The sequence below is a fragment of the Lepisosteus oculatus genome, chromosome 3 (assembly GCF_040954835.1).
Source record: "Lepisosteus oculatus isolate fLepOcu1 chromosome 3, fLepOcu1.hap2, whole genome shotgun sequence".
Lineage (NCBI taxonomy): Eukaryota > Metazoa > Chordata > Actinopteri > Semionotiformes > Lepisosteidae > Lepisosteus > Lepisosteus oculatus.
Genome location: NC_090698.1, coordinates 39,222,795 through 39,232,514, shown reverse-complemented (window position 1 = coordinate 39,232,514; position 9,720 = coordinate 39,222,795). Strand labels below are relative to the sequence as shown.

Sequence of the window (9,720 nt, the reverse complement as noted above, 5' to 3'; positions counted from 1 at the left end):
TAAGTCAGAATTCCGACTTAGTATCTCAGAATTGCGACTTAGCAACTCAGAATTCCGACTTAGTATCTCAGAATTGCGACTTAGTAAGTCAGAATTCCGACTTAGTATCTCAGAATTGCGACTTAGTAAGTCAGAATTCCGACTTAGCAACTCAGAATTGCGACTTAGCATCTCAGAATTCCGACTTAGTAACTCAGAATTCCGACTTAGTATCTCAGAATTGCGACTTAGCAACTCGGAATTCCGACTTAGTATCTCAGAATTGCGATTTAGCAACTCAGAATTCCGACTTCAAGTCTCACAGTTTTGACGTCACTTCTGGCGCCAGCAATGAAAGTACAGTAGGTTGCTCATCTGGCATAGGAAATCTACTGTTCACAATTGAATCCAGGTACAGTGCCACATTCTACTGATATCTTCATACAATTCACAGACTTAAATAACGTCTGCGTAAATTGTACATAGACTAACGTAGCTAAGTAAAAAAAAATCATATGCAAGAGCTACTTGGATGGTTTTGGTTGATCGATTTAACCTTTTCAAGTGCGACCTAATTAATGAGGCAAAACTAACAGTAGGCCTATACACTTGTGGGGGTTTCGTCCGTTAGTACAAGGCAGCTCCTGCAAACACTTTACCAGCAGCTATTTCAGCACAGTAACATAGCTAGCTTTGGACCCATATGAGCGAGGATGGTGCTATGAGCTTCTACGCGAGTCAATCTGGGGTCGCCTATTCACGATCAAAACATAAATTTGCTTCGATACAATTAATGAAACCCGTAACAATACAGACATACATTAAAGGGAACGTCTTTTATTATTTTTGTTTACTCTCCCCCTTTGTACGTTAAGAGATTTGATATGCTTATTTATTTTCAATATCCTTCCAATAATGTACTTGGACAAACCCCAGTATCTCTCCGTCTAATTGCTCAGATACAATTCTGTGATTGCGTATCTCTCAGAAACATACCAGGATCACAAGCATGTTTATGTTTACTAAACATGATCAGGCTACATTAAACTGTCGCAAACGTCTTGCCATGGGAGCGGCCCGTGTGTCTCCCGAGCCGGACTTTGATAGGCACAACGGTCTAATTTTTACAAACCCTCCATCCGGTCTTTTCGGCTTCCTAAGGCTGTAAATTACCAAGTGACACGCACAAAACAACCGTTATCATAATGAAGACATTCGTGTGTGTTTAGTAACAATTCCAAAACTTAGTTATATCAATTTTTGGTTTACAGAACATGTTTTTACAGCTGTGGTTTAATTCAGCTTTCTGTAACTTTTTGATAAGTTAGCTGCTCTTAAGATGATTACAAGGTAAAGTACAGTAGGTTAAAACTAGTCACTAGGTTAGTATTGACCAACCCTCTTTCAAGAGATATAACTTTCTGCAGAGTTTAGACTGTATCAAATCTGTATCTTTGAGCTCAAGCTAACCGGGTGTTCTATAGACAGTGATTAGTTGAGTGAGGTGCTGCCTGTGAATGCATACTGTGTGTGACAAGTCAGATTAAATTGAAAAGCCTACTCTACATTTGTCATTCACATACCCTTGGGGTGTGACCTACTGTATGTGCACCCTGTGAATGCAAATGTGTGGCGAGTGTTGGTCATCGTTGCCTGTCCTGGACTACTTCTAAATGTACTATAATGCATACTGTTGGAGTCTGGGCAAACAGGAGGCTAGGTAATTACACTATGCTAACTAATCAATGCTGCACCACTGTCCCATGTGTGCTTCCTAGGCCACAATTCCAGGATGGAAGATCTTATCGATTTCCTCAGGGAGAGGGACATTCCAGAGTCCACTATCGAAAAAATGAAGGAAGAAAAGGTAGTTAACAGAATGAATGTGTTCATGTTTATTATAACTAACTCCCACTGACCTACTGTAGATATTAACAGCACTTTAAGTACTGTGAAAAGTCAGAGACCACCCTTTCACTTATTTCATTTCCAGTCAAAACGGTCATTAAGTGCAATTAATTTATTTTTCAATGTCAGGAATTATTCCAGGAAACATATATTTAACACAAAATTACACAAAAGCATCCACAACTAAATATAATGTCAGATCTTTCATTGTTTAGCGTGTCCACCCTTTGCCTTTATTACAGCTTCCATTATTTACAGGAGACTTTCTTTGAGTTTTTCAAATAAATCCACTGGGATATTTTTTCATGCTTCTTGTAAACACCTCCAAATTTCAGTCTTAGAAGTTGGTTGTATTTTCTGCTTCTGCTGGTTCAAATCCAAATCCACTCTGTAACTCATCATCTATAAAACCTTACTTATCTCAAGTGTCCAGTTTTGGTGTTCTAGGGCAAATTTACTTCTCTTTTGTCTATTTCCTTTTCAAATAGTGACTTTTTGACAGATACGCATCCCTTCAGACCCATAGCATTGTGTTGTCTTCTTACAATGGAAGTATTGACAGAAACACTTGTGGATTTTTTTCAGATCTGATGCAAGAGTGATCAAAACGTTAACTTCTGTCTATGTGATGGTGATGTTCTCAACTGAACTGAACTATCTTTATAGCTAATCTTATCAGAAATATCGCCTCTTGCCATTTCAGATGGACATGACAAAGACATGTGCAAGGCAGCTACGGTGTGTTTGGGTAGTTGTTTGAATGTTAGTGTCACTTTTAATGGAAAGTGTTCTAATATAATGTCAGTGACAGTTTTGGGATCAACTTGTGTTGGGAGGACACAGTTGTAACTTGTTTGATTGGAAGGATGGAAGACTTAAAGTGCCTGAAGGGTGCACAAAAGTAAAGAGTGGGCAAATTAAATACTGATAGATTTGATATTATATTTAGTGTACTCTTCTGTCAAATATATGTTTCTTGCATTATTTTCTGACACCAAAAACTAAATAATTTGCACTGAATGGCTGTTTGAACTGGAAATTAAATAAATGCAAGGGTGGTCTCTGACTTCTGCACAGTACTGTACAGTATATTGATATTTTCACGTATAGTAGATTTTTTCACTGCATACAGTACCTCCACAATCCCGAATGGACTATTTCCTTAAACCAGTATCAGCATATTGATCCACATAAAATGATGCTTTAAGTATGGTATTTTGAAACTGAAAATTGATAATTCACTATTCATTTTTAGATTGATGCCAGTGTCCTGATGTTAATGACAGATGAACAGATGAGGGATTATTTGCCATCTTATGGAGACAGATTGGCAGTGATGGGATATTGTAGGAGACACGAAAAAGAGCCCAACAGTAGGAAATCAAAGCTTTTTGATAGACTGAAGTCAAAACTGAATAAAAGAAAAAAGTGTAAGCATCCAGAAAACATCACTCATCATCAAGAGGTGAACACACAGAGGAAAGTAAGGAAAGTGGAGTTGGGCTGGATGCTGTATGATGAAGGAAAAGGAGGCTTTATCCAGGTGAGAACCAAAAAGGGTGGTGGAACACGAAAGTTAAGTGTTTCAAAGGACTGGGAAAAAAAAGACCTCATAACGGAGGCAATACGTTTGTTTTTCCCAGATGGAAAGAATGCACATGGAAATATTTCTGAGTTTGAGGTGGATCTGACAAATTATCAAGAAGTTTCCTTAGATGAGGACAGTACAGTGGGAGCTCTATATGAAGCCTCAAAGTTAACTATCATGAGGTTCTATCTGTCAACCAAAAAGAAACATGACAGTGGTGGTGTGGAGACACAGCAAGAATCAAACACTGCAGATCACTCACAGGAAAACACACAGGATTTTCCCTCTACAGACTCACAAATTGATCCACCATTGGAATTAGAAACATTAGATGTCATCTATGTTGGAAATACTGGAAATGATTTGAACTTAGGCAGTGATGACGTGGCACAATTTTATCCTGCAGATGTCACAGACGATTCCAGTTTAGCTCAGCAAAGTTCTACCATATTTACTGGGGAAAATGTGGAGGATAGCAATATTATTACAATTTTCAATGGAGACCTCTCTGAGATGGGAGAACAAAGTCTAGAAGACACTTTGCCTCTGGCACAAGAACTCAGGGAACCAGACAAAAAAATCCTTGTTGTCCATCGCAGCCAGATACTATCTGAGCTTATTGAACATTTCACTGATGAACGCCTTTCATATACTCAATCAGAAATTCAAGTAAAGCTTCTACTACCAAATGGGCAGTATGAGAATGGATACGATGATGGAGGTGTTCTCAGAGATTGCCTCTCTGAATTCTGGCATGAATTCTACGAACAATGTACAACAGGCAGCACTTTCAAGATACCATTTCTCCGACATGACTATGGCAAAAAAAAGTGGCAGAGTATAGGTAAAATTATTTCTTTTGGTTGGCAGAAACAGAAGTATTTGCCCATCAAGCTTGCTCCTGTAATCTTGGAACAGGCAGCTCTTGGATATGTGAAGAGTGATCTTGTTGACAATTTTCTAAAGTATGTCTCAGAATCTGACCGTTATACCTTGGAATGTTGTCGCAGAGACTTCAACAGTTCTGACCAAGATGAATTACTGGAAATCTTGGACAACTACAGCTGCCGAAGAATGCCAAATGCACACAACATTGAACAAATTCTGCAAGAACTGGCTCACAAAACCCTTATTCAAGAGCCTGCTTATGTTATCGAACAGTGGGAAAGTGTACTCGCTCCCCTCAGCAAAGCCCTTGAGGAAATTGAAACTGTGTATGAAAACTTGCAGCCAACGGCAAGGAAAATCATACGGTCACTGAAGTTTCCCTGCACAATGAATGCACAGGAAAAGGAAATATCAAAGCATATTACAACATACCTGCGAGAGTGTGATGGAAGGAAACAGTCTCTGTTCCTGAGGTTCTGCACAGGCTCAGATCTTTTTCTCGGCAAGACTGTAACTGTTGACTTCACACACATGCAAGGATTTGAGAGAAGACCTATGGCACATACATGTGGCTGTTATTTGAGAGTGTCTATTCATTATGATAGCTATCCTGACTTCAGGTGTGAAATGAACAAAATTTTGGAAAGTAATATATGGGTAATGGACATAGTTTAGTATTTTAGTCTGTCGACCTACAGACTAAACAGATTAGAAATATGTGCATCTTTCACCATTCAAAACTTTTGGTAAAGTATACTTATTCACATTTAAAGGCCATCTGACCAAGTCTGTACCTTTACACATATAAGCATATAAGATATACTGAGTTTTGAGTGTACTTATGATAGAATGTTCATAATTTCACTGAAGAAATTAAAAAGTCTCAGGTTAAATTGCACTTTTATTTTTGTCATTTTGGTACAAGAATTTCTTTTAGACTGATTGTTCATACAGTATATTGAGTGAGAAACTAATGGATGTTTTTTCACTTTAAAAAAATATGGTGATGCAGTTTAATAAAAGTTCTTTTTTGAGTGATGTGCATTCTCTAAGCTACCAAACACTTTGGTGCCAATAAACTCTGGTGCCATGTAGTGTCTAATAATGTTACAACTTTTGCGTTTTATGTAATTTAGTCACAATATGGCAGCAGAGTTTATTTGCACAATAACTGGACAGTTCATGGCAAAGATGAATTCTAAGTGCTCACTTTGGTCAACACTTGATTTAGAATGAATCTTTGTCATTAACTCTTCAGTTAGATGTTTCTTGGGGTAGCGGTAACTTTGCAGAATCTGAATTTTTTTATTTGTGTTTGACTAGTTTGGCTATTTGTGGATTTTGTCTGACATTTTTATGAAACATCAAGATTGCAGATGAGTTCAAATGCCTTGCATTTAGTGAATATTATTTGTACTATATTTACATTGCATTTGGTGAAAGGAAATGAGAGAGGTGAGGTAATGTTATTGTCAAACATTTCATATAATGTTAGATAATGTTATTGTCAAATCAAAGTTGGGTTGCTTTTATGTGTGAACATTATCTATAGTCCATTAAAGATTGTTTACACTGTTTGCATCTTTTGGCACATTTACTTTCATTTGTTCCTTGTTTCATCCTATTTCACACTCAATGTTAAATCAGATCTAAAGACAACACATTAAAAGTGGTAACATCTTTACCACTTTTAATGTGTAACATCAAATGCTGTGGCATTTGAGAAAAACAAAACACCCTTATACCTAGATCCCACATTTGTAAGCAGTTTATCTTATCCAGAGAGTGCAAAGTCCCCTATTCTCCTATTCCTACTCAAGGTCCAGCCCATTGAGGACCATTTCACGTAGTCTTAAGTAAAGGTCAGTGATTTCAAACACATCATCTGGCATTGCAAGGTTCTGTTCAGCCATCAGTTCAACACAAAGATGGAAGACATCCTCATCACAGGGGTAGTCCTTTACACAACAGTCTTCTCGACAGATATCGACTTTGATTTGGTCAACTGCCTGCAAATAGTTCTGTGCGCCATATAAACTTGGGGCAGCATACATCACTGAAGGTCGTCCACTGGGAGCGCGAGGGTTGTGGGTTGGCCTTATTCTGTGATTATTCCAGGCAGTCAGCACTTCATTGAGCTCCTCCTACACAATAGAAATCAATTGTTTTGAAATAAGGTTTGTTAAATCACTTTATGGAACTCAAAGAAGAGATCTTTAATAAGTATAATAGTATGAAACATAGTAGAATGTTATGTTTTACTATTCATATCAAAATCTGTAATGACAGGTATGTTACATTTACCTGTATGGTGTTTTGGAAACAAAACTGAATGAGTGATTTGTCGATGAAGGTGTCAACAAAATGCCCATCTTCTCTCAGCTGTTCAAAATGGTCCATCCAAAACTGACTGCACTGTGCTCTTAGTGTAGCCCACCAGCGTTCAATTCTCTGATTCCCAGTGCTTGGGCCAAGAGTGACACATTCTGTGCTATCCTCATTCATTTCGCGCAGAAACCTTTGCATTACAGCAACGTGGGTGTTTTCGGTTCCATGATCAAGTCGTACTCTTTGTGGAAGACCGTTGTTTTTATAGACAGCGTCTATAAAATAACCCGCAATAATTCGTGGGTCATTATTGGTTTTGTATGCTTCTAACCAGATCATTTTTCTCGAGAAGCCATCAATGCACCCGTTGATGCATATCCCGTAAGGTTTTAATTTGTCATACCCATCAATATGCCACACATAGTTTGGTCCGCGGCTGTAATACTGCCGGCGCCTCAGGCGATTTTGCGCACGCAGATCTACTCCTCGCCCGTCCATAAGGCGCAGTAACTGACGGACAGTCTCTCTATCCGTTATTATCCCTGCCATCCAGCATTTTTGGTGCATCCACCGATAGCCATGATGTCTGCCAGAAGTCTGTAGCTGTTGGTGTATGAATGAGGCGACCTCCGCTTCATCTGTCTTGTTTCGCCTTCGCCAGAGCTGATTCTTACACAGCATTCTTTCCAAGGTCCGAAGACTCAGTTTTACATTGTGTGATTCCTCCAATAACACCAAAATTTCATGGTTTGTGTAACCACGACAAAATAAGTCCTCTATAATGGTGTCCATCTTGCAAACCGTGTAGGGATTATAACGAGCAAAACTATTGTAGACCTGCATTAATTTGATTTTTATCAGGGCACTTGACAATACAACTCTCCATGCCTTTAGATCTTGTACGATTTATGAATGATTTTAAGTCGCAATTCTGAGTTACTAAGTCGGAATTCTGAGATACTAAGTCGGAATTCTGAGTTGCTAAGTCGCAATTCTGAGATACTATGTCGGAATTCTGACTTACTAAGTCGCAATTCTGAGATACTAAGTCAGAATTCTGACTTACTAAGTCGGAATTCTGAGATGCTAAGTCGCAATTCTGAGTTACTAAGTCGGAATTCTGAGTTGCTAAGTCGCAATTCTGAGATACTATGTCGGAATTCTGACTTACTAAGTCGCAATTCTGAGATACTAAGTCAGAATTCTGACTTACTAAGTCGGAATTCTGAGATGCTAAGTCGCAATTCTGAGTTACTAAGTCGGAATTCTGAGATACTAAGTCAGAATTCTGACTTACTAAGTCGCAATTCTGAGATGCTAAGTCGGAATTCTGACTTACTAAGTCGCAATTCTGAGATACTAAATCGGAATTCTGAGTTGCTAAGTCGGAATTCTGAGTTGCTAAGTCGCAATTCTGAGATACTAAGTCGGAATTCTGACTTACTAAGTCGGAATTCTGAGTTACTAAGTCGCAATTCTGAGATACTAAGTCGGAATTCTGACTTACTAAGTCGTAATTCTGAGATACCATAGCGCGTTTTTTTTTTACTCCCTGGCGGAAACGGGCTTCCATAGACAACCCTTTAACAAGCACTGTTATTAGTGTTTTTATTTAAATGTATTAATGTTTATTTTGCACACTCTATGCAAACCCTTTTACTCTTGACTGTACTTCATTTGTACACATTTTATTTACTTTTCAATGCAAGGTATTTGCTGTCATAATTACACAACACAGCTTTTGACAAACTAAAGAAAACATATTTTTGGCTTCTAAAGAACATTTTCACTTCCTTTGAGAGAAATTTGATTATTTGATGATTTATCATAAATATCACGATTTCATTCAAAATTCATAATGTATATAATCACTTTAATGACTGCAGCCTGCTCAGTGCATAAATTTGAGTGGCAATCTGTTTTGAAAATTATTTTTGGTTATAATTGTTAAATTGTATAATAATATTTTAGAAACAGAAATAGATTATTTTTATATTATTTATAGATTATATTATAGCAGTATTATGTATTACAATACTTTATATGTATTGCCATTATAAAAATGATTTACTTCCTTTGATGTGAAAAGAAAACCAAATAATGACACTGATCCTGCAATATCTCATTTTTGTACTTCAATGATGTGGATTTAAATTTACAGCTTTTGTATTCTCTAAATACAAAAGCTACAGATCCTACAAATAATAATAATGACATTAAATGCTTACACTTATATAGCACTTTTCTGGACACTCCACTCAAAGCACTTTACAGGTAATGTGGACTACCCTCCACCACCACCAATGTGCACCTGGATGATGCAACGGCAGCCATAGTGCTCCAGAAAGTTATTAGTAGGGAGGAGAACAGAATAATGAAGCAAATTTATAGATGGGGATTATTAGGAGGACATGATTGGTAAGGGCCAATGGGAAATTTGGCCAGGGTGCCAGGGCAACACCCCTGCTCTTTTCGAGAAACACCTTTAGATTTTTAATGACCGCAGAGTCAGGACCTCAGATTTATGTCTCATCCAAAGGAGGGTGCCTTTTTTTTTTTTTTTTTTTTTACAGTATAGTGTCCCTGTCACTATACTGGGGTATTAGGACCCACATAGGCCACAGAGTGAGCATCCCCTGCTGGCCCCACTAACACCTCTTCCAGCAGCAACCTTAGTTTTTCCCAGGAGGTCTCCCATCCAGGTACTGACCAGGCTCATACCTGCTTAGTTTCAGTGGGTTGCCACTTGGGAGTTGCAGTGTGATATGGCTGCAGGATACAAATAAAAACTACAGATACTTGCTAGCTACAGTTCCTTTCACTGAAAATGTGTTAGCATTTATATAAGATATTTAAATAATTATTACTTACAATTACTCACTATTACTGTTTGGTTGATACTTTGTACAATTCTATAGTTCATATAAAGCTTGAAGATTATGGTTAATGTTGAATACTATTTAGAAGGAACAAGCAAATGGGTTAAACTAAATGCTGTTGTATGGTGTTCCATGCAGCTCAGTACTAGG

The 9,720-nt window shown here is 37.9% G+C and overlaps 2 protein-coding genes across 3 annotated transcripts; one reads left to right on the top strand and one right to left on the bottom strand.

The window, feature by feature from the left end:
* Nucleotides 1-253: 253 nt before the first annotated feature.
* Nucleotides 254-5,341, top strand: LOC138237718 (uncharacterized). Of its 2 annotated transcripts, XM_069187155.1 has the most exons (3): nt 254-391; nt 1,758-1,846; nt 3,143-5,341. In XM_069187155.1, exons 2-3 carry the CDS (start codon nt 1,772-1,774, stop codon nt 5,036-5,038), a joined length of 1,971 nt encoding a protein of 656 aa, XP_069043256.1. In that variant the 5' UTR covers nt 254-391; nt 1,758-1,771; the 3' UTR covers nt 5,039-5,341. The 2 variants fall into 2 exon arrangements, with proteins under 2 accessions (XP_069043256.1, XP_069043257.1); XM_069187156.1 differs by lacking the exon at nt 254-391 and having other exon boundaries at nt 471-1,846.
* Nucleotides 5,342-5,794: 453 nt separating this feature from the next.
* LOC138237717 (uncharacterized) lies at nt 5,795-7,603 on the bottom strand. Its single transcript, XM_069187154.1, has 2 exons — nt 6,668-7,603; nt 5,795-6,507 (listed from the first exon to the last, which is right to left on the bottom strand). Exons 1-2 carry the CDS (start codon nt 7,532-7,534, stop codon nt 6,175-6,177), a joined length of 1,200 nt encoding a protein of 399 aa, XP_069043255.1. The 5' UTR covers nt 7,535-7,603; the 3' UTR covers nt 5,795-6,174.
* Nucleotides 7,604-9,720: the final 2,117 nt, after the last annotated feature.

Excerpts from the sequence above, each read along its gene's own strand:
- LOC138237717 (XM_069187154.1), bottom strand. The coding sequence starts at position 7,534 with ATGCAGGTCTACAATAGTTTTGCTCGTTATAATCCCTACACGGTTTGC. Across the intron at positions 6,508-6,667 it reads GTTTCCAAAACACCATACAG|GAGGAGCTCAATGAAGTGCT; the intron begins GTAAATGTAACA and ends TCTATTGTGTAG.
- LOC138237718 (XM_069187155.1), top strand. The coding sequence starts at position 1,772 with ATGGAAGATCTTATCGATTTCCTCAGGGAGAGGGACATTCCAGAGTCC. Across the intron at positions 1,847-3,142 it reads AAAAAATGAAGGAAGAAAAG|ATTGATGCCAGTGTCCTGAT; the intron begins GTAGTTAACAGA and ends ATTCATTTTTAG.